This window comes from Pyrgilauda ruficollis, unplaced genomic scaffold, assembly GCF_017590135.1.
Source record: "Pyrgilauda ruficollis isolate IOZ18807 unplaced genomic scaffold, ASM1759013v1 scaffold6, whole genome shotgun sequence".
Lineage (NCBI taxonomy): Eukaryota > Metazoa > Chordata > Aves > Passeriformes > Passeridae > Pyrgilauda > Pyrgilauda ruficollis.
In genome coordinates this window covers 12,050,487-12,074,305 of record NW_024527710.1, presented here as the reverse complement: position 1 = coordinate 12,074,305, position 23,819 = coordinate 12,050,487, and the positions used below count along the sequence as shown (strand labels likewise).

The 23,819-nt window shown below is 39.7% G+C and overlaps 1 protein-coding gene across 2 annotated transcripts in view; it reads left to right on the top strand.

Annotated features, from left to right (window-relative positions):
- Positions 1 to 1,431: 1,431 nt before the first annotated feature.
- SPATA6 (spermatogenesis associated 6) overlaps positions 1,432 to 23,819 on the top strand; it is a 42,124-nt gene continuing 19,736 nt past the window's right edge. Inside the window, exons 1-10 of one of the 2 annotated variants that reach the window (XM_041483501.1) lie at positions 1,432 to 1,588; positions 6,149 to 6,286; positions 7,613 to 7,661; positions 8,401 to 8,442; positions 9,779 to 9,903; positions 14,118 to 14,198; positions 16,029 to 16,307; positions 18,020 to 18,104; positions 19,721 to 19,761; positions 20,854 to 21,023. In XM_041483501.1, the coding sequence (XP_041339435.1) occupies positions 1,541 to 1,588; positions 6,149 to 6,286; positions 7,613 to 7,661; positions 8,401 to 8,442; positions 9,779 to 9,903; positions 14,118 to 14,198; positions 16,029 to 16,307; positions 18,020 to 18,104; positions 19,721 to 19,761; positions 20,854 to 21,023 (1,058 nt within the window). In that variant the 5' untranslated portion in view covers positions 1,432 to 1,540. The remainder of the gene's footprint in view (positions 1,589 to 6,148; positions 6,287 to 7,612; positions 7,662 to 8,400; positions 8,443 to 9,778; positions 9,904 to 14,117; positions 14,199 to 16,028; positions 16,308 to 18,019; positions 18,105 to 19,720; positions 19,762 to 20,853; positions 21,024 to 23,819) is intronic. The other variant, XM_041483502.1, reaches the window with a different exon arrangement.

The window sequence follows — 23,819 nt, the reverse complement described above, 5'->3', positions numbered from 1 at the left end:
TTAAAATTAAAAAAAGCCAAGGGAATCATTTGAGCCACTGCTTTCTTCTGGAAGCAATTAAAATTTTCTGTCCTCTCTACAGCTTTACTTGGGAACTTGGAAAGAATATTTAAAGCCCAAAATCCCCTCAAGGTCTGAGGCTGAAATAACTTGCACTTGCTAAGACAGAAATCAGACTATTTTGGTGTTGGATGGGGTTGCAAATGCTCTGAAAACAACTAAGCAGTAGAGACATTAGGGAATATCCTTGATACGACCAAAATGGTAAAGATAAGGAAATAAATCTGAGTTTATGGAAGGGTAGGAATAAAGATATGATAAGAGCGTACAGACAAGTCTTCAAAGATGGAATATACCCTGTGCACTGTATCTCACCACAGAGCACATTAAAATGGGTTACTCAAGAGAAAAGGGCCCAGATGCCTACAACAGGATGTAGGTGAATTGCATCAAAAGAGTAAAGGCAAAAAAAAAAAAAAAAAAAAGGCAAGGAAATACAGTGGTTTTTAGCTACTTAAGCCTGGAGATGTATAAACCTTGCTTAAGACTGCTCTGCTGAAGAGAAGGCTCTCTCTGCACCTTTCTGCAGGAGGACCAAGAAGCTGGAGGACTTTGATATATCAAGAAGCTGAAGGAATCTGACACATCCTGAGCTTCACGTTCCTCCTGGATGCCCCAAAGCAGCCCTGCCCTTGCCTGTGGCCTGCCTGGTTCCCTGCTCACACTGGACACTTGCGCTTTCACACCAGTGCTCCATCACCCATCACCGGCACTGTCTGCCCTTCAGGAGGCAGAGGCTGGACATTGTATTTTATCTACTATTTATGGTATTTTATTTACTATTTATGGTGCTATTTTATCTACTATGTGTGGTACTTTTGGTACACTCCAGCAGGCCCCCTGCAGCTCCACAAAGCCCTGTGGGGAGTGCCCGGACGAGCCAGCCTGAGGTCAGGAAGTGTGAAGGTGGGAGAACCAGAGAAGACTGTGGGATGAGCAGGGATGAGGGACAGGATTAGCAAGATGACAACAGGGCATACTCTTAAAGTGCACCAGTGGACGTTTAGGTTGGAAATTGGGAAGAATTTCTTTCATGAAAACGATGATTAAACACTGGAACGGGCAGCCCACGGCGCTGGTGGAGCCACAGTCCCTGGAGGCGTTTAAAGGAAGACAAGATGTGCCACTGTCTAGCTGAGAGTGGTGTTCGGCCATAGGTTGGACACGGCGATCTCAGAGATCTTTTCCAACCTAACCTGATTCTGTGAGGGCAGGAGCCCCTGGAGAGAACTGAGGGGCTGAAGGGAAGGAGACATGGGCGCTCAGGGGACGCCTGTGGGCAGGGTCAGCACGGCCTCTCATCACTGAAGCGATGGCGGCGAGGCGGGGCGGGCACGGAGCCAGGGAGGGGAAGGAAGGGAAGCCGCCCCTGAGGAGGGCGGAGCGGCCACCACGGCCGGACGCGCCCCGGTTACCGTGACAACGGCGTCGGCCGAGCCCAAGCGGCCCGGACCTGGCGGGCCCCGCTGCCCGCCCGCCCATGCCGCGGAAAGCGCTGTGCTGCGTCCTGCAGCTGGAGCTCCGCTCGGTGAGTGCCCGGGCCGCGCTCCCCGCCCGCCTCAGCCGGGCCGCGGCCGGCAGGAGAAGCCGCGCTTCGCTCTTCCGGCATCGCTTCCCGCCCCGCTTTCCTCGGCCGGCCGCCGCCCCGCGCTCCCGGCCCGGCCGAGCTTCTGGGGGGCTGCTCCGGGCCCGGCTGCCGAGCGGGGGCCGCGCTCCGTCTGGCATTCCAGCCCCGGTGGGTGCATCCTCCGCAGCCCCCGCGGAGGTGTTGGCAGCCCCTCCGCAGCTCCCGTTTTCCTGTGGCAAAGTCGTGAGGGATGTTTGTCCCCGTGCCACCGCCCTTCCGCTTGTTTTAGCAACAGCTGTGCCGCTTTAGAGTTCTCATTTTTCTCATTTTCCTGTGGAAAAGGTGTTTCTTGAAACACACCGATTCTTGGGAAGCTGTAGCGTGTAGGGGAAAAAACAAACAAACAAAAAAACCAAAACGAGTCCCAGGAAAGAGCAGCTTGTTCATGGTTCTGGGCACCGCTTGTTCATGGTTCTGGGCAGGTCTGAGTATCTGGGTGTTTGTTACATGGCAGGGAGTGAGGTCAGAAGGTGTGAAAGTGGAAAGATTTGGCATTAATTATGTTAGGATTGTACTCTTTGCACTTTGCAAAGTTTTCTGCTCATATCCAAGCTGGGAACACAGCAAGGAGCTGTTTCATGCTCCTGAAAACTTCACAGAAGTTAGGCAGTGCCCTGTTACCCTGGAGCTGGCTTCATATGCCCTGGTCCTGTAATCCAGAACAAGCACTGCCATATATAAAACAATACCTGCTGCTGAGAGGAAAACACGAGATGCTATCCACAAAACTCGAGTGCAGATCCAGGAAGTCTATACTGGGAAATTGCCCAGGTATTCCTGGTTGCTTAGCTACCCTTGTTCCCAAACGTGAGTGGCTGCTCGGAGGCAGAGCTGTGGATTTCCACACATGGATGGCCAGGGTGTCACCCTGGCGGTGTTGCTGTGCTGTCTCAACAGCTGGTGTTTGTCTCCACAGTGCCAAGGCCTGCTTGATTCCTGGAGCAGAGCAATGTCCTTTCATTTTCTGTTCCCACTGGCTGTGAGAAATTCCTGTGCCAGGAGTGAGTACAAGGGAACACATTTCCCCAGGGTCAGGTTTTCAGGTGTGGGGTATTTGTTATTTACCCTGCTCTCAAGGCTACAAGTAAGAATGGAAAGAGACACAAATGTAAACACTGGCCTTCCATTTAAGGAGTTTTTTCTTTCCTTGGCGTTTGCTTGCTTGACGTATTTTTTTAGGCAGCAGTTCTTTCATTTCCCAGTTGATCTTTATCAGCTAAAGCAAGCTGGTATTTTTGGTAGTATTTTGTGTGATGGACTCCCCAGCCTTCTAACCATCTTAGAGATGGGAGCTGCTCTTCCACTTCGAATTTGCATTGGTCAGAGTCAGAATTGGACCCCTTTCTAAATGGGGTATTGCTTTTGTCTTAGGTGATGTAGGGGAAAAAAGTCTAACTTTCATCCTATGTATCTTGAGTCAGGGTCATCAAAAATGCTAAAGGACATGAATCCCAGTATGCAGAGAGAAATGTTTTTAATGGTAAGCTCAGCTTGATGCCTCCTTGTTTTTGCACATTATTGATGCTGTCCTTTGGCCAGTTCTGTACCATCTTTGACACTTAACTCCTCTACTAACTATTATTACCTTTTCCATCATAAATAATAATTTCTCATTATATCCTTTATCCAGAAAATGGATTTTCAAGAAATTTTAGAATTTTGCTTGGTTGATTTGTTTTTATGGAATGTGTCCTACTGGGTTTTTATTTAGTGTACTTTTCATACATAAATTTATTTTCGAATATTTAAATATTTAGATCAATGGGATTGTCAGTTTTCAGATCTCTCTTTCTGTCTCACATGGTCCTTGTGTTTGTTATTTATGAGCAGATTCTACCTTCCTTGTTTTCATTACATTTAAGAAAAATTACATTTTTTTCACAACATGTGCTGAAGATGGTTCAGCTTCCCTGTGGCTCCTTGGTCTAGGCCTAGTGCATATTGAATTACTTTTTTTCCATAATTTAGTTCTTTGAGTTAGTTTTGGTTTTTTTTCTCCTGTGTTAAATTTTATTAAAACCAAGGCAAAATATTCAGTTGTGTTTGGGACATAGATTAGTTAGCTTTCACATCTTGGCTGATTTATGCTGTGTCCATTAATTCTCTCTCTGTTTGCTTTATTTGTGACCAAAGTCTTGTCCAAATTTCTGATCTATTTTCCTGCCCTTTTTACAGTGCCCTGCATATTTCTCCACCCTCTCTGAAGCCTGTCCAGTTGTGTCAAAAGTTCTGCCCTCTTTGTTTTTCCCTTGCTTTAGGATACAGATGGGTTTTGCTTCCTTTGACTTAATGAAATTCCAAGATCTTTTCCCATCTGAGTCCACCAGCTCTTTGGTTTGTCTTGCTGGTAGTTTCCTTAATTTCTCTTCTCAAATGGAAGGCCTTACTTAAAGACTAAGTAGTTTTTTTGTTTGGTTTATCCTGCCTGGGACCATGTATAGTAAGTGCTCTAGAGGGTTAAGATCGGTAGAATTCTGTCCTTTTCTGTGAGCTTAATTCAGTGATTTCTTTATGGCCATATGTGATGTCCAGCAGTGGAGGGTCTGTGGACTGGTACACATTTTCCATCCTCCCAGGAACTTTCAGCAGAAATATCAGGCACAATCCTGTCCTAGAAATTTCTCATGGTCCTTGGGGTTGCTTGTGAGGTCAGTTAATTGCAGCACTGATCTCCCTCTTCCTTAGCTGATCCATAGATAACACTCTTACCATCTTTAAAATAATCCCTCATCCTGCTGGAGCAGTCTGCAGTCAGATAAGAGCTTCAGTTTGTCTCCCAAGTGTTATGGAGCTCTGCATGTTACAGAGTAGGTGTCATGAGCTGCAGATAAGCACGTGTCATTCATTTTTGGAACTGCTTTAAAGTTACATGGCCACATAGATTTGGTGTTCCAGCCCAGGCGATGAATTGTGCAATTTATCTCCAGCGGGGTAGAATCACAACTTTCCACATGTGCTACCTTGGCCCACATGCTCATTTGTAAGAATTTGTTTTCTTTTTACAGGATAGCCAGAAAAAATATCACCTGTTGTTGGCAGGTTTGCCCATTCGTGCATCTTCAGATCTCTTACTTTTCATCTCAATAAACAGGCAAACACTGGCTCCCTTCTCCACAAAACTCCAGCTTAAAATGGTTGTAAATTCTACAAAAATACTGAAGACAAAAGTGAGAAGTAAAGCTGATACGACATGTAGTATGTAGTTTGGGGATCTTTCCTTGTATGAATGAAATCTGTCTCTCTGCTGTTCACACTTGCAACTGCATGAGTGTCATGCAAGCTGTTTAATGCTTGACAGACTGTTTCAATTGGATTATCCATTATTCTGGCACTTTTCTTGTAGATTTGAAGCCTTCATTTATATGGAGAGGAAACGCTTTTTTTACCTTATGCTTTATCTGTAGTGATCTATCACACATTGTTTTCTTCTAGTTCTTCCACCTTTTTTCCTGCTGTTTATATAGTTTTCTTCTAAATCCAGTTAGGATTTCTCAAGTAAAATGTTCACTTGGGAGTAGGAGACTGTAACCAAACCACTTATTTTAATTTCCATCACTCTCCTCCTTTGTCTTTCTACCTGACAATTGAAAGTCTGAACGCTTTCTCCAGAAACCTTATGCTGGAAGAGACAATTTCGTATTTCTAATACTGACATAGAAAATGAGCATGAGAACTTAAGTGAAAGGTGTCAATTCTCTGTCAGGGAAATAAAATAAATCCACGTGGCTTGAAGAAAATACCAAATAGTTCTGGAAAGAGTTGTGCACATTCTTTTAATCAGAGCTATAAAAACAGACTGACTTCTTAATTAAAGAAGTTCAGAATTGTGCAGAGAAAATTGAGAGATTTGTGGCAATATGTGGCAGCCTAGTAAGAAGCCTTCCCTGCTTTGAGTTTAAAGATGGCCAAACTTCCCAGAGAAAGGAAGAAATGTGTCTGGTAGTACTGGAACAACAGTTGATTTTTCTCATTTACAGAAAATTTGCAAATAAACTTGCCCTTTCTGGTGGCTGGACAGAGTATGGATATCTAAGCCTGTACGTTTACCAGTTTTATTCTGTAGTTAGGATGGAGTTTGGGTGGGGTTTTGTGTGTTGGCATCATGCAGACTTCATTCTACATGAGTCTTCATGTAGGAGATGATTGTGCCTTACACAGGCAGAGCATACATTTGACTATATTAACCTGGCCTTGGGTTTCAGTTTTGGTTGAAGATAATGGAGTGTGTTTATTTAAGCAAGAAGAATTTGGTCCTGATTGTTTTAAAATGGTGACTTTTTTTCCTGACCAGTCTGTACAAATAGAATCGCTTTAGAGAAGAATTTTTTTTCTCTAGTCTGTTACATCCTGACTTTCACAAATCAACCATTTCAGTCTTGACTGTTTCATTTTTATCTTGAAAACAGCCATTGCTTGTCTAGCTAAAGTTCAGTTTGTTTAATGAGTGTGTTACTCCTGCAGATAACTTGTCCTGGAGTGCAGCTGAAAGACAAACAAGAACTTTATCTCAGTGTCTTTGTACTTGGGCAGTACCACAAAACTGAATGTGTCCCTGCAGTGTTCCCGCTCTTATTTAAAGAAAAACTAGTATTTGAAAAGGTAAGATATGTCAAGGGCTGATACAACCCAAATAAACCCCATCACAAATTCTACAAAAATTGTCTGCAAAACCCATGAGCACAAATAATCACACTGAGAATGGAGCACTATTTTTTCTCCTGCTTCTCTTTAGCACAGAGGAGGGGTGTGCCTGTATTACCCACATGGGGACTCAAGAATTGTGTGTACTGACGATTCTAATGTATGATGAGAATTTTTAGATGTTTGTTGATTCTTTTGTGAACTGTCCTTCCTCAGTGTCTGTTTTCCTGGCTTGAATAGGGCTGAATGTTTTTGTTCTAAAAATTATGGCAAGGTGAAGAACAGAGACTGTACAATATAGGAGAGGCAACTTAATTTAGTAGAAAGATAAAATAGCAGCTGAAGCCTTTTTGGTGACATCTTACTCCCTTTGAGATACTTTTTTCATGGTTTGTCACCAGAATTCCCAGACTGGTACTCTGACCCTGTAATTTATAGTTGTTTATCACATATTCTGAGTCCCTACTAGCTTCATTATTAGTACCACAGGGATAATGAAACACAGTATCTTACAGATATGATCTGGCTTCTTCACTACCTATGAATAATAATACTTTGCCCTTTCTAGTTCTTTTCCTTTAAGCATTCCCCAGCTCTTTGAAAACCAGGCTGAGTAAACTTGCTCAGAGTGATGCTCTGGCGAAGGGGATGAGAAACAAACAGTGATAATTTCACTACCTGTGAAGAGTAAAAAAGATTGTCATTCTTTAAAGGCAAACATACTTAAGGGAAATGTACTGAATGCTGTTTTCATTGTAATGTAGGGGACCTCCATCCAGTGCAACAACCTCCCCTATTCCTTGCTATCTATTCACACAGCATTCAGATTTAAAAAAAAACCTGAACAGGAGACTGAAAAGTCACCTCTGTGAAAATGAAGCTTAAAGCATTACTAATAAATTAGAGAACATTGACCTATCAGAATTGTAGTACAGGCAGCAAATTATGTTTCTCTCTTGAAATTGTCTTCAACAGTGCTTACCTTTACATCTTCAACACTTCACAATAAATTATTTTTTGTTATTTACATACAGAGAAGGAACTCTGTATGGATGGAAAGTATATAACAAGAATTGCTGGCTTTCAATGAATTTGATCATGTTCCAAATGATTAGTTTAGTATGCATTCTTATTCCCATGGGGATAACACTTGACAACTATCTTGGCAAGGAAGAGCATTGATTTTTGGGTTTTTTCCCTTCACTTTCCCAAGAGGTCCATCTGAATACTTTGATTGTGTCATTATTACTATGACTATTATTATTATTATTATTTCTTTTTCAGGAATTTGCTAATATAGTTGATCCTGGAGACCTTGTGAAGTTGCTGGAGTGTAAGTTCTAGGTTTTTGTATACAATGTTATATCCATTAATGCCATACATATATAAGCTCTAAAGATGTTTTGGAGGTTTAAAGTATGTGATAGTTTTTCTGTCAGGAGCCTGTTCTCTGAAAAACTAGTGGGTAACCAATATTATCTAACAAAATGCCTCTAGAAATGTATGTTACATGCTTTGGAACAGGAAAAGGGTAAAAAGTCCTAAGTGATTGAAAGTCCAACTAGTTATCTGGTAGTGGGTTCCTTTATATGGTCATTTATTTGATTAATTTTCAAATTATAGAGGGATAAACCTCCAATTTTTGTAAAGTTATTCTTTTCATTTTTAAGAAGATTATGTTTTGCTACATGTGTATAATGAATTGTGGTGAGAAAAGTGCCCTGAACTCAAACTGCAGGAATATGCACCCTCACATGGGAGTTATCTGTAAAGGGGGCAAAGCTTGCATAATCTTCTTTAAAAGAGGGAAAACTTGGCAGCAGATAGAACTTACAAGTTTTAAGTCAGATTTAATGTTGTCATTTGTACCCTGCTAATGCCATTGTGTTCATCTATGATATTTATGCAAGCTATACTTAATTTTAACTTATTATTGGTGTGGTGGAAATAGTGCAGCAATGTACAGTGCTGTGAAGCTTAAATCAGTGATTCCTTTTTCTTGGGCTTTGACTCTGGGAATTTTCATTTTAGGGTTTTTTTTTAACTCTTGAAAAAACTTTTTTCCCTTCTAGTTGACACAGCAGTACTTGAACTAATACAGCTCGCTCCTCCAGGTATTGTATCTGTCTTTTCATAAATTATGCAGTTTAATAGGTGAATTTCCAGAAGAGCATTGCCCATTACAGCACAATCACTTTTTTCAACACACAAACAACACAGAAAGCCCTTCAACAAATAGTCCTCTGAATAGAAAATGTTAATAGATCAAGAGGATCTCATTCTTGAAAGAGAATAATAACTGAATATTTAAATGTATCATACTCAGGCTTAGGAAAGTGATAATATTTTAAAAATGGAAAATAAACTGAAATCATCCAGTGCATAATTATTAACTGCACCACAATTCACATCTAGAGAGGCTGTCTGTGAAATTTCAGAGTGCATAATCTTGTTCTCAGAGTGACACTTTTTTTCTTTCCATTTTAATGGTGACCACTGGGAAAACTCTTATCCTCACTATAAGTATTACAGGTCTCTTGGGATGTGTGAAGATAATAAATAGCGATTTGTCATACTTCTGTTATTGGTTTGTGTGATTATAAAAATCTATTTTAATGAAATTCAAGTGTTCCCATGAATAATGTAAATCTGCATTTTATTGGAAATAAAGTCAAGTTTTAAAGAGGACTCATTTGGAAACTGTGGTATTAAAAGCACTTGTCCTTAGTACTTTCAAGGAAACTACTGCTTCTCTCAGGTGACTTACCAGACTGTTTACTTGAAGAAATGTATTGAATCGGGATTTTTTTTTTCTTTGTGGGAATGTAAAGGATCTTGCAGAAAAATTTATTTTCAGGGCTCAGACATGGGTGTGATACAGCCCAACCTCAGCTAGCAAGATGGCTGCAATAGCACAAGTTCCATTTCTTCACAGTATACATTCAAGGGTTTACCTCTAAAGAAAAGCATTTTTTTTAGAAGTAGCAAGCCAGCGTATTGATAAAAACTTAAAAAAATTATTTTGCTGGTGCTTGTGTTTCTTTTTACTTCTGCTATTACTGTTCTGTAGTATGGAATGGTAGCTTGTCATAAGGGGTTGGGTGCCATTACTTGTTTTTTTTCTGTGACATAGAAGGGAAAGAAAGAAGAAAAGTACTGAAAAGTTACCTGAGGAAAACCTTTCATGTGCCTGTTGTAGAAGAGTTAACACAATCTTCTTTAATTTTTTTTTTCCAGTAACATTGAAACATAGTTTCATAGTAGATTCTGCACATTTTTGCTGCTGATTTAACTTGATGAGGTTATTTCCTAGTGCTGTAGGAGTTTTAGAGCCATGCTGTTAATTTGTAAAGAGCAAAATTTATCCTGGTTTCAACATGGCTCTGTGTGTGGTGTCTGTGCTGTATGGCTTTGTCTATTTTCCAATTAAAGTATGTATTTTCTTTTTAGTGGGAAAAGTTCTAGCTACATATGAAGAAAATACAAGAGATTTCCTGTTCCCTGACCCTAAGCTTACCCATGGGCACCGTGGTTTGCAGCGTGAGGTTTTAATGAAGAGGTCCCCGTCTTTCACAGTGAGTGAATGTCTGTGGATTGTATTTATGACACAGTCTGCTTCACTGAAGAAACCCCTTGAACTGCTTCAAATGAAAAGCGATTACTTCTGACAGATTTTGCCATTTTAAGGTGTTGAATGTACAAATCCACAGTCGAACTTCGGGGAAAGTATAATCTTTTTTCAAAATGCTTCAAGAAAATTATTTAATGTGGAAAAGTTAGTTTCCACTTGGTTTGCAGTGTGGCACCATGACATGTCTCCATTCAGTTTAATCTGTGATGCAGCTGGTGGCTGAAGGGATGCAGGAGATGTCATATTGACTTCATGGTTCTCTACAGAAGCCATGTAACCCTCCTCCTTGGTCCCTCTCCATAGCATTTTGGAACAATAGCTAATTGGCAGAATGAGTGCAATGAATTAATGCTAATTTTCTGGAGATAAGGGCTCAAGTACATGTTAAATGAAAATTAATTCATTTCACATTGCCCTTTCATGAAGTTTGACTGTTGAATCTTAATTGTCAGCAGAATAACTCAGGAAGGCACCGTAAGGAGGATGGTGATGATGTGTTTTGAGGTTTTTGTGGAGTTTTACTGATGGATTGGCAGGACATTTGGATAAGAACTCAATTACCCTGTCCGTTGTGGTTGGACTAAAAGCACATGGGAGGAGGAAAATGCTGATTAAAGTTCATTGTTATCTTTTAGCTGGTGTAGTCTTTCCCCAGAAAGGGCAACCTGGAAACTGCCCAGACACTTGCAATTAGAAGTGCTAATTTAGTGTCTAATGCTGTGTTACATTTGAATGAATTAAGGTTGTGATTTTGTGCTACAAAATGTCTGATTCTGCAGTAGCTTAAACTGTCCCTGCAAAAACAACCATTATTTTTTGGCTGTGGTGTCTCTTTGATATGGCTCATCCCATGCATGGTGCTGTGGCTCAAGAGATGGGGTGGGTCTGTTTTGCTTTCATGCTGCTCACAGAATAGGTGCCTTTCTGGCATTGAGAAAGAATAGGGAGGTAGGAACAAATGAAGTGATATTAGCTGAATGTTTTTAGATTTTTTTGTGAATAGAATATAGGGAGTCGTCATACAAGCAGAGCTGCTAGGCAAGTTTGATGGGTTTTGTCAAACTGAGTTATTTGAAACAAAAATTATGTATTTTCTAATAAACAGGAGGTGCCATAATTTGTGAGCTGTGAGAAGATGTGGTCAGAGTAATTTGGATGTGTAGGTGATGAATGATGACACTGTAGTAGCTTTAAAAAGTTGACTGCTGTAAGACACAGGCATACTTCATGTCCTTGGGAGCAGCATAACAAATCCATCTCTGCCCTGGAACAGCGACTGCAGAAGCCTTTGTTGCTCCATTCCATTTCCATAGCTTGAAAGTACAGTTTAGGAGAGGATTTTGGCATAGTGACCCCCTTTTCAGGAATAATGCAGCAGCTGGGTTTGATGGCACTGGAGGAAGGCTCCCAAAAGGAACTTCTTGTTCCTCTCCTCGCTTGCCAAATGGAATAACTATGAAAGGATTTTACCTCCAGTAGAAATGCAGTCTCAAGTGCCTTCCTCTCCCAGTGTTCCCTGAGCTGTACTGGCAAGTGTCTCTTGCTAAGTCTGTCAGCACGAAGCGCTGGATGTGAATGCTAAGCAAAAGGAAGTGTTAAACAAGGTCATGAGAACCCTCACATTATTCTTATGCCACTGAAGCCATGTTCTTCCCACATAAAAAGTTATTTATAGCCAGCTGAGATGTTGAGTATTTTTGAATGGCAGCTGTGCTTCAGTGACACTTTGATTCCCAATAAATTTGTCTTTTATTAAAAAAATAAAGGTAGCAACAGTAAGGTTACGGTTGTGGAGTTCAGATAGGCAGTGACAAGCAGTGTCTGATTAACACTGCTAATCTGCCAGTTGGAAGGAATCCCAAGTTGAGAGGATCAAAACTCCTCCAGAAATCTGGCACTTGGCTGATAATGTCCCTGGCTAAATGTCTTACAAGGTTTACAAACTCATTGTGCATACAAGACAGGCCTCGAGTTATCTCTCCTGGTCCAGTGTTGCCCAGCTGAGGCTCTTGCTGGCTCTTCTGTATTTCTCTGCAACCTTTACCTTTCAGAATATGTTTATGCCTGGACTGTGGTAGTAATTTCTTAAGGATGTTCTTATCTCCATTCCCCACCTTCATGCAGTATTTGCCACATTACTTAAAACAGTTTCTTTTTAGCTATGCTATCTTCCATTAACAGGCCAGTGTAAGGCCTTCTGTTATATTCCTATATACTTTTTTAAGCTGGAGTTGTACTTGTGTTCCTTACAGCCGAAAGCACATATTAGACTTGTATTCTTCTAAATCTGAACCACTTTTATACTTTTTCTGTGATCAAATTGGTATTATGTCCCTTCTGTTTAATGATTGGTGCAGAAATGCTCAGGGCTGCAGACACCACTAAGCCAGAAGCAGAAGAAGACATCCCAAAAAACTTTCCAGCTGGATTTTCATTTACAGACGTGTTTGGGGCTGTATGATGGTATTTACATAATTCTGTGTTGAATATCCTACAGAAATCCCTGATTTGGGAACTGAAGAAAATAGAGCAGATCCTCTGATGGCTTTGGTATGTGAGTTGCTTTTAACATACCCATGCCTGTGCATTCAAATGCCCTCCCATATTCCCTCTCCACAGACTATTTCTCTGAAGAAACCATAGTTTGTGTCATTTTTTAGGGATGAACACTTAACAATTTTGTAATCATTTCCAGTCTCTGTAAGAGCAGTAGGTGCTCTATTGTTGCATTTTGTAGTAGACTTACTAATTCTGATGTGTCCTTTTTTAAATTGTTGATAGCACTTGACAATTCATTAGTAATAAAAACGAGTTGATTAAAGATGATCAGGCTTAAAACCTCTTTTATGTGCCATAACTTGACTTGATTGAATCCTGGACTCTGTTAATTGCTGTGACTGAGCTTTCTTGGCATTTTTGTCATTTGATTTCCATAATCTATCCTGGGGCCAGATCATGTTCCCTAATGGGAAATCAGTGTTTAGGCAGGTGGTAGAGAATAGTTTGGTTAATCAATAGACTTCACTCATGAAGTTTCTGCTAATTCTTATGCATGTGGGACAGAGTCACAAACAGACCCAGCTCCTTTTAATGTCTCAGTGATTTTGTGTGTTCATGTGCACAAATGTCTGTGCACTGAGATGCCTCAGGCAGCAAATTCTGTCCAAGTTGAAAGAAGAGGGAGTAAAAATTTCTGGGGGCACTTGATTCTCTCTTGAATTCTGCAGTGCTGTGTAGGATGCACATAGATGATTGCCACTTGTTTATAGCATATGTGGCATTTAGTTCTTTTATGCCTTTTTTAATGCTGCTGTTTGGGAAATAATGCTTGTGTGTTGTAATCCCTGTCCTTTACACCCAGTAAATTCTGAATGAATTGATCGATGCTCAGTGAATAGAAGGGCAATAGTTTTCTGAGGTGTTGTGTTCCTAGCCATGGCTGCAGTAAAAGGTGAGTGGAACAGAAGCTGCTAGTCAAGTAGAAATGGAGGGACCTGCTGGCCATTACTGTGTGTGCTGTGCTTCACCAGGAGGCCCAGTGGGACCCCATTGATTCCAAGTGGGACAAATCAGGGCTGCCCTGTGGGCAGGAGGGGACTGTGAGGGCATGGAACATGGTTATAGAACAAGGGAAGGATCCACAGAAATCAGACTACTCCAAAGATTACAGAACGAAGGGTATTCTTAGTCATACTGTTAAAAAGGAATAGTTATTTGCAATGTGACTGACTGATTAAACAAAATGTTTTTACAAATGAGATGGCACAACTGAGACTGTTCACAAACAAGTTTTACAAAGTTAGCATTAATGAAACTTCTAGAGCATGACTGAAATTTTTATTGATGCCATATAGCATGGCATGAAAAATCTTTAAAAGTGCTTTTGACAAAAAAATGTATTCAAATAAAAGTCAGACCCTAATTGTTGTACAAAAGCAGTGTAATCATCTGTAATTGAATTGTCAGAAATGCAAATGTTAGCATCTTGACATTTACCATTGCTGTTCTGTCTTTTCTAATTATCTTTATTAAAGGCTGAAATTAACAAAGGAAATGGCTGAAAATTAGGAATGGTTTGTTACATTAGGTGACATTTACCTCTTTGATACCCTTTATCTTGAGTTGAAGCTTGATGTGCAATTATTGTCTCTCTTCTAGGGAATTGCACCAAAATTGAGATTTTCTACAACCTGCCTTATTTCAGACAGTCTGTTAGTCTTAGGAAGGAGTCACATACAGGTTAGCACAATTTAATTGTTTTCAATTTCTAGATTTCATATTGATAGCCTTGCTTCCAATTTTTGCATGTGCTGCTCACTTCAAACTTTCCTCATTCTTTTGTTGTGGTTAAAGCAGGTATCATGGGTGCTTGACAACTTGATTAAATTTTTAATCAAGTATGAGTAAAGAGTGGGTTTGGTGCATGACAGTAGATGCTGAGAGTTCCTTGAATCTGAAACAATTATCAGCTGCTGTGTTCTGTGATCAGCTGAAGTGCCAGTCCCTGGTGCATTTGTGCATGGGAAGATGCCTTCTCACCATTTGTTACTGACACTTAAAATTAAGGACAGTAAAAACTAGGTGAAGTTAGAGAAGGTACATTATTAAACCAAACCAATTAATTTAATTGTTTTCCATAACTGTATCATTGACAGTAATGGGAATGCAGATTTTTGTTGCAAAGGGTATCACCTATATTAATCTGGAAATGCTGCTTTTGCATCAAGTAAAGTTAAAGGTGAAGTAGCACTCTTCTCTGGTCTCACAGATTGGAATTTTGGTTTGTATTTCTGGCACAAGCTGTCATGTAGTTACTCTTACAACCTCCTTTTTTTTGCTGTAATATTGAAAAATGGTGCAGCATCATTGAAAGGGAATGGTTGTCTGGAAGGCTTGTGTGCAGAGACACTTAGGTGACTTTGACCTGTTGGTGCCATTGCTGATGACTTCAATGAGAAGTTTCTTCCAAATTTAGCAAATGAAATGTATCGAGACAGAAAAAGAATTAAAAATCAGTGAAAATTGTCATTGTCAGAAATGTGGCTTCAGTGAAGGTGACTTGAATAAGGGCAATTTGATTTAAAATTTAAACTGTTCCTAAAAGCATCTATGAATGGCAGCTCAGATTTGCTTGTGTTGCACTGAAGGTGAGTTTCACAACTGATGCAAGCCAGGAGCAGCACCACCTGCTTCTGCTGAATCTGAGCTTAGTCTTAGAGAATTAGGTCTGGCTTTGTGTGGGCCGGGTCCTTTCTGTGTCTCACTATCAGCTGCACCAGTGAGTTGAGATTCTGTCAGTACACAACAAACACGCAGCCTCAGCCTCGCTGGCTGGCTGTAGAGGGAAAGGCTTGAAGGCAAGCTGAACATTTTATTTCTGGGTTCATCTGAACCAAAGCAGTCCATGTAACATTCAGATTTAGGGCTAATGTCAACTAACTCCAGCTTGAAAAAGAATTTCTAACAGAAATAGTATTATTTTTCTCCTTTTATTATCATTTTTTTTCTTCTTTTATTAGTTCTTTACACTTAAGGGAGCTAATAAATTCACCATAATCCAAGAAAATACAAATTTTAGAGAATGTAGTTGCACTTCTTCTGGAGCTTTAGGCAACTCTGCAAAGAATTTGATCTATTAAAAAGGCTCCTCTTTTAATTTATGTCTTGTACTTTAAAGGGTAAGAATTTTAAAATAAAAGCTTAAACAGATTAAAATATGCTTCAAATCTGTGTATGGCTTATTCAGGTAAACTTTGTATTAAAGGAGCTTGTGACAAAATTCAATTTAAATTTTAGAATCTCCACTAACTCTGTGAGAAAGCTAATTGACTAAGTATCAGACACTTAACATCTCATATGCAGTACTAGGTGTTTAACCTTCTTTTGGTTTCAGAGAAAATGGTAAACATGTTGGTTTTTACATTGCTGTTTGATTATAGTTTTGTGAGGGGAACTTCAGCTGCCATGGCATCTCTTTCTAGTAAAATTATTCCTTCCTTTTTTCCGTTATGTTCAGCATTCTTTATCCTACACGCTGTCAAATCAGATAATTTCTCTTCTTCGCTTCAGACTGATCAGAACTGCGCGTATCATCCAACCCTAAATGGAAAGATGCCCTCAAAGGTGTCAAAGAAAAGCCCTCCTTCAGCAGAGAGGGGCGGGCAGAGCTGGGCCGTGAGGAGCTACGAGCAGCCCACCATCGCCTCCAAGTCGCGCTCGCCGTCCCCGTACACCAAGCGCCGCATGTGCGAGCTCTCGGAGGAGGCCAGGCAGAGGCTGGCCCACCTCAACCTGGGCCCTCACGAGTTCAGGAGAGACACTGACAAACCTCCCTTTGTCATCAGACGGGTTTGTATTCACTCCCAGCTGCTTCCAGCTGAAGCTCAGTTCAAATGTTGTTCTTTCACTAAACAGCGCTCCAAAAATTCATTCAGCTCTTAGTTTAGATGAATAATTTTTTCCTCTCCTTAACAGACTGTCACAGAGTGATTTAAATGTAAAATTAACTAAAATAAAATTTCTTTTATCCGCTTTAGTAACAGACAAAGATCAAATTCTTTCATGAATATCTTGGTTAAATTCTCTGAGGCCCCATTTCTTTTCTTCCAGCACACTAGACAGGATAATAGGTGTATAAATTCAGCTTGGAAGTAATTGATATTAGTATTAACAATTCCTGAATAAGACTTTAAAGAAAGAGTGTCTAGTCACATTATGAACACTTACACTTCCTCTCTTTCAACTTTTTTTTTATGTTGGCATCCTGTGATCTTTGGAACACTTCCTTTGCTCAGAGCTACCTCTCAAACACTTTGACTTAGAGTTCATAACATAAGGACATTTTGCCATACATGAAAAATTGTCCTGAAATTAGGTACTTACTTAAAGAAATTGTGTGTAGCTCTTTTAAAATGAAGGGGCTACATTTCCCAGCCACTTGGAGGATCATATAATCTTTCTTTTTTTCCCCTCTTAATTGTTCTTCTTATTGCAACAGTTCTCTGTTTTTAGAAAATCACTTTGAATTTGTAGAGGCAGAAATGGGATTGTTATACTCTGTGCTGTGGCATTATGATTTCTCTACAGTTCTGGGCACTTACCACAACCAGTTAGATAATCGAGTGGTTAAATAATTTGTTTCTACCTTATCTTTTTACCTAATTAATCAGTACTAATTAGTTAAAAATCTGTACAGTTCTGGGCACTTACCACAACCAGTTAGATAATCAAGTGGTTAAATAGTTTGTTTCTACCTTATCTTTTTACCTAGTATCTGTACTAATTAATTAAAAATCTATTGTAAAAGTTTAGAATTCTTTCCCAAGTCTTATTCTACATATAGCTACGTTTTAGAAATTCAAAATGGCCTGGATAAGTAATTAATAATTCATCAATCTACTGTTTCTCTCAAATACTTTTCTTTTAACTCCTTTTATTTAATTCTTCTGGTTTTGGATCTATAGGTGAAGTTCACAGATTAATTATAGTATCATTTAACTGATTATTGATTTTCAGTGCTTGGTTATGTTTGTAAAATAAAAGGAGAAGGCTTGTCTCTTAATTCAGCATGTCCTGACTGTCATGGCCTATCTAGACTGAGAATTCTCCTTTTAGGGCATCTTTACTGCTGAGAACTCTTTTGGCCTGGAGATTTTGTGTTATGAAGATCAAAATTGGATTATATTAAATGTAACTTTTTAATTAGGAAGAGATTCAGATCTCTCTTGGTGAGATCTGAGCTGTTTAGAATAAATATGAGATACCAGGAATTGTTTAAAAAGACTGCAGATATTACAGATGAAGGAGAAACTATCTGTATTTTCCCTTTCTTTGAACAATAGGATATTCAGAGTTTTCTAGACCTTTCTAGCACCATTTCTGTTTATGCACTGTAATGCTAATAATGCACACAAACCAAGTGCTATGAAAATAGTCTAAAATAGTATTTAAATAAAGTAAAATATTGCAGAAAATACCAGTTGTGGTCTTACTAACAAAACCAGAAAAACCAGGGATTGATACATCTGATACTGAGTATTTTAATAGTATTTTTGCTTCAGGTTGGACAACTAACTGGTGCTAAACTTCATTCCTGGTGTTCCCAGCGAGAAAGCACAGCAGAAGCCTGGCCCAAGGCACCCCGTGGTCAGTATTTTCTGCTATATATCTCATAACTGCTTTTGATTTCTGCAGGAAGCAGTTTTATTTGGGCCTTTTTATTATTATTTTGGGGTTTTTTTATTTATTATGAAAATAATAAATAAAATCTCCAGTCTGTGATGGAGAAAAAGCTGTTAGTTCTTCCTAGGAAAAGGAAGAATGCTGAATAAATTACTGCTTCAAAGGGTGCCCTTGAATAGTTCTTTACATCATGAAGCTTGGAACATAGTTCTGCATGATTTGAAAATAGGAGAGAATTCCAAAGCTCAGACGAGTGCTCTGTTTCACTCGCTTTTTTGTTGAGTTGGATGATGGAGAAAATCTGCACTGGTTTGTGGGTGTGTTGATCAGGCTTGGGGTTTTGATGATTTTGAAGTTCAGGGGCTCTTTTCCTTCAAAAATGAGTAATTTTTATTTCAGCAGTATTTGTGAGTAGTGGATCAGTGGCTTACCATTATTAATGAGCATCCAGGATGTGCTCCAGTATCTGTTTCAGCATCCTTTGGTATCAGTAAGTGAGAGTTTAATAAAAAGTGTGGGACCGGAAATTTAAGAAAGCACCCTAAAACTTGATTTTATTGCACGTGTCTTACAATATGAGGATTTTAATGAGTCTCATCAGTATTTGTTTATGTGTGCTCTGCCTCATTTTTGTTTCATTTCCTCACTAATTATAATTTGTTACACAGCAAATCATTATGAACGTGTTATTTTACATTTGTTCTTTGTCATTGCACTGGGTGCTGGATTTTAAAGGTTTCACATCCCCTTTGGGAACAGTCTGTGATGGCTGGGTAATGGAACAGACCAGATCATCTGATACCACTGCACACTTACAAAATCAGCTGGTGGTTTCTGGCCAGTATTTAGGAGACCAAAATCTACCTCACTATTAATCCAGAAGATTTTGTGGTCACCTGTCTGTGTCTTGAGGCTTAACTGTAACTTCTGAAAAGAACAGATCCTTAGGATTAGAAATCTTAATGCAGACAGTACAGTTTGGTCCATTTTTGCTTTTCCTGGGTCACAGTGTGAGGGTTGTTCAGTACAAACTGTTAGAACAGATCAAGAAGGTAGATGTAATGTCAGCCTCTCAGGGATGAGGTGCATATTGACACTGGTGAAAAATCCTCACCCAGGATAGTCCTGAGAGTTTCTCTGTGTGTTTCTCCGGGCTTTGTGTCTGTGAGTCAGTAGTGAAGAAAGGAATGCAGAGGTGATGGAAGGGAGAGATACAGGGAAATTTGTTCAGAGATGGTTAGTAAGGCAGAGCAGTGTACGTGGGAATTTTTGGGAATGGTAGAGCTTGTTTGGATACTGATTTAAGCAACAAATACTGAAACAAAATGTGCCACATCTGTCTCTGCAGAAGATGATGCCTACACTGATTCATTACTGCACACAATTGTGTTCCATTTAATGGGAAGTCGTGGTTTTCAGCTAAAGAAGGTGATTTCCTGCAGTATACTGAGGAGACAAAAAAAATGCTTTAGTTTTGTTAGTGAGGACAGATAGGATGCTTTATAAAATATTTCATAGAATTTAGGATATGCAAATGTATATTTGATTTCCTCTGTCATGGACCTTTTTTCCTTCTCCAGATCCTTCTCCTCTCAACAGCTACAGACCCAAGAAAACTGAAGTGAGTACTTACAAGTGGTTTTGCTTATACACTGTTTTTTGGGAAGCTCTGAGCTTCCCAGTCATTCTTGGGTTGTCTTGCGTAGGTATTTTTGAAACTTTATCTAGTGTAATATCAGAAGCAAGAAAAAGGACATTTTAAATCTTATCTAGCCTGGTTATGGCCTGCTGACAGATTATTTCCAAACGGTAGAAGGAAACTTAGCACTCTTTAAAGATAAAGATGCCTGCACATACAGAATTTGCTTTTCCTTGGCATTAAGGCTTGCAGCAAGGCCATAGAGGAGCCTTTAAAGTCCGTTTGCATTTGCCTTACCAGTTATCCTGAGAGCATTGTTCCTTCTGGAAATGTGTGTGAAGGTGGCACTAGTACTACTGGGAAGCCACTGTTGTGTTATTTCACATCCTTTCTTTTTCAGATTTTGGCTTCTTTCTCTACTAAAGGAATCTAAAGATTAATGTCAGAGTCGTTTTGGGTTTGGGAAGTTTTATTCATTATGTCCTCATTTAGTTGTTTTTTGCCTATGTTCCTAAAGTACTGTAAAAAATGTGGGTTTAGCCATTTATGTGTGCCCTCCTAGATTTCCTAATGGCTGGGAAAACTGATTATAAGAGGGAGGAGGAAAGAAAGGCAATTATGAGGATAAACCTTGATATATATGTTAAACACACTTTTGTCAGACTCTAAACTTCTGTTACCAAGGGCTGTAGTTCTGTGTATCGTGTGAATCTAATGTATTGTGCTGCCTCTGGATTCTTGCATGGGTTGTTTAGACTCTCAGGCATTATTCTGAATCTGTGAGATTCCTGGGAAGCCTTCAAGTTGTTCTCTCAGAAAACTTGATAAAAGGGCTGTTGCAGTAGAGTTTCACATAAGATTGTCTGCTAGTTACCAGCAGATTCCTCTGAGACTTGTTGATTTACTTCAGACCATGGATTTTTGTATGAAATGAGTGTCCTTGTTCTTTCCCCAGCAGACAGATACTCCTGAATGAATATACAATCTTTAACCTTTCGGGTTGAGAAATAAAAACATGAAAATTGTACATCTTGATATTTGTAATTAATTTTAGTTTGGTGGGGTATTTTTCAGGCAAAATCTACCAGTGGAAAAGGCTTGGACAGTTCTGCTGTTTGCAAGGAGGATGTGAGCCCAGATCCACGCAACAGAGAGTCCCATTCTGCTGCTTTGGAGCGTTCAGCAACTCCAGCAGTTCAGGAGTCTCCGAGTTCTGTGCTGAGTCGATCTTCTCTGAGGGAAAGGTAATGGCCTGGTTTTGTTCATGACATTCTGGAATTGGGAACATGAGCTGATGATAGCAATGCCTGCATGACTGTAGTTTGCATGTTTGGAGGTGTGAGGGCTGAAGAGACTGAAAAATCTTCCTGCAACAGCTGTGTTGTTATTTGACTATTCCTTTTGCTGTGTTTGCCATCACCTCTGCTTGATGATTACAATCCTAGTAACATGGCAGTGAAAATCTCTGAAACAGTGACACCCTGGATTTCAGGGTGTCAATGTCCATCTAGAACAGAGAATGAATAAATCATCACTTAAAGGAATCATCACAGTTACAGAGGCAATTGAAATCTCAGGAATATAAATACAAATATGTAAAAGTGGCAAGTAAACTTTACAGTAGGTACTTGGAAACCTTTTTTCCATCTGACTTTTCACAGGGGTTTTGAGCACGTACTTGTTTCTGTGCTGTACTCAGATGTGTGACTCGTGTGCTTAACATGCTTGGGCTAGCTTTAATCTACTCAGTGTGTTATTTTCCAGTCTTTTCACTTTGTTGACATCTTAAGATTTTGGTTTTGATTTTTTGAGTGGAAGTGTGGACCTCTGCAGCTATTGTGTGTATATTAATTGCTGTATTTCAATTATTTTTCTTAGCTATCTCTACTGACCCCAGTGGGACTGGGTTGGGGACAGTTTCAAATACCTTTGATTTAGTGGATTTCAGTCCCTGGGTTAATATTTTGGGCCAGCTTCCCAGCTTCAGTGTCTTATGAAGGCGGGATGGAAGAAATGTCAAAAATGCAACAGATGGTTTCATGCTTAAGCCCTCCAATCCTTCAAGGAGAGTATTCCCTGCTTCCTGCTGAGTAGAACGTGTCCTTGGTGCTTCTTTTGTACATTCAAGCAGCAAGTTACTGGTTGGCTTTCTGGGAACAGAAAACTGTATGCAAAGCTAGGCCTGAGTAAGCAAATAGATAAAATAATTGTGACAAAATAAGGATTAAACTGATGACCCATCCTAAATGCTGAAGATGTGCTTTGGTGACCAGTTCACACTGTGTTACTGTTGGTACCAAGTTAGTCGGTGCTTGCAGGTTGCATTTTACAGCCTACACACAGCCTAATGCTTGCTTCCAAAATAGAAAAACTGTCTCAGTTTTTTCTTTAAAAAGAAAAGTGACAGATGGCAGGTGGGGACTGAATTTTTAATACTCACAAAGATCAAGTTGGTGTTTTAACATCTTCCTCTGCTTGAAAACTTGTTTGTTAGTTGTTCTGTGTAATAGTGTATCTTGGAAAGTGTTATGCAGAGATTAGGATGTATCTGGGGTTTGAAGGAGGCTTCTTTGTCATCTTGTCTGCCTCCCTACTCTCCTCTGACAATGTTTGTGCATTAGTTACCTATATCTGAGAGGAGATATTGTCATGGTAACTTTTTTATCCTTTCTTCAGCTGGACTCTTTTTGGGGGGTTGAGGCTAAATTATATACACATTTTATTTAGAGCTGATGGGGTGCCTTCTATTGATAGCAGGAAAGTCTTGTATGTTGTGAGCTGCTGTTACATGCATAGTAATTTAGTCGTCTGCCAGCTAATCTTGAACTTGTCTGAATGTTCTTGCTTTTTCTCTTTATGAGCCTTTCTCCAGAAGAGATTTTTGATCTTGTGAAATTATGTTTTTTCTTCTTATTAAAGCAAATGTTCTCAGCTCTTCAGAGCTGTAACATCTCTTTATGTAAAATATGTAACCATTTACTTCTGTCATCAGAAAAAAATCAAAATGAGAAATAAAGGGCATAGTCTAAAAAAAATTGATCTCTATTTCATGCTTCTGAGATAACAATGGTTTTAGCTGATTGTGTACTGAGAGTTATACTTGGAATGACAAACATGGTTTAGAGGTCAATGTTTGGAAATGCATGCAAACGCTGCTGTTCAGATCATAGAAATACAGAGGAAATCAGTGCACTGAAAGTAAAGCAGTGTTAGTGTAATTGCAAGAATATGGAGTCTTATCTCACAGTATTTGGGGTTTATTTCCTCAGTTTTATTTTGAATTACAAAGACAAATTGCTTAGCATATCCAGGCTACTGTTTTTAATGCTAGTCAATCCACAGTCAATATGAAACTTGACTCCCCACCTTGACCTTTAGTTCCCTCTTTTCCCTTTCTTTTTTAAAAGGTAGTGTGAAGTGACTGGCTGCCTTCTTGGGAGAATGTCCCAGAGCCCTGCTGTGTGGTTGTTAAACCACTGCAATACTTTTCAGTGAGATAGAAATTGGGGTCTTGTGCAAGGTCCTCTGAGCCCTTTTGTATCCTCCCTGGCAGTTTCCAGTCCTTTTCTTTGAGCCTGCTAGAGACACCACAAATCAATCCTCTTCCCCTTTCCTCTGAGATTTCAGTCAGAAGCAGAACTGTAAATAGATTTACTATTGAACAAGACAGCCAAGTTTTGAATATTGATTTTTCATACTTTCTTTTTACAATTTTTCATTATGTACATCATCTAAGGAAAGCATTTGCTGATGTTGAAAGCTGACATTCAGCAGTGATGTGGCCATACAACCCTCCAGAAGTCCCTTCCAGCCCCCACTATTCCCTGATTCTGTGAGGTTTGATTGCAGCCCCTGTGCAGACCAGTGGCACTCACAGATCCTCGAGTTCCTGCCCATAGTGTGTGCCCCACAGTGTGCCAAGGCAGTTGTTTGGTGGGTTGTGCAGAGAGGAGCATCCTGGACATCCTGGGTGCTTTGGGAAAGAGCTTTCATACTCTATGCTTTCAGTGCTGCTTCAGGAAAGCAAAACTGGAATCCAG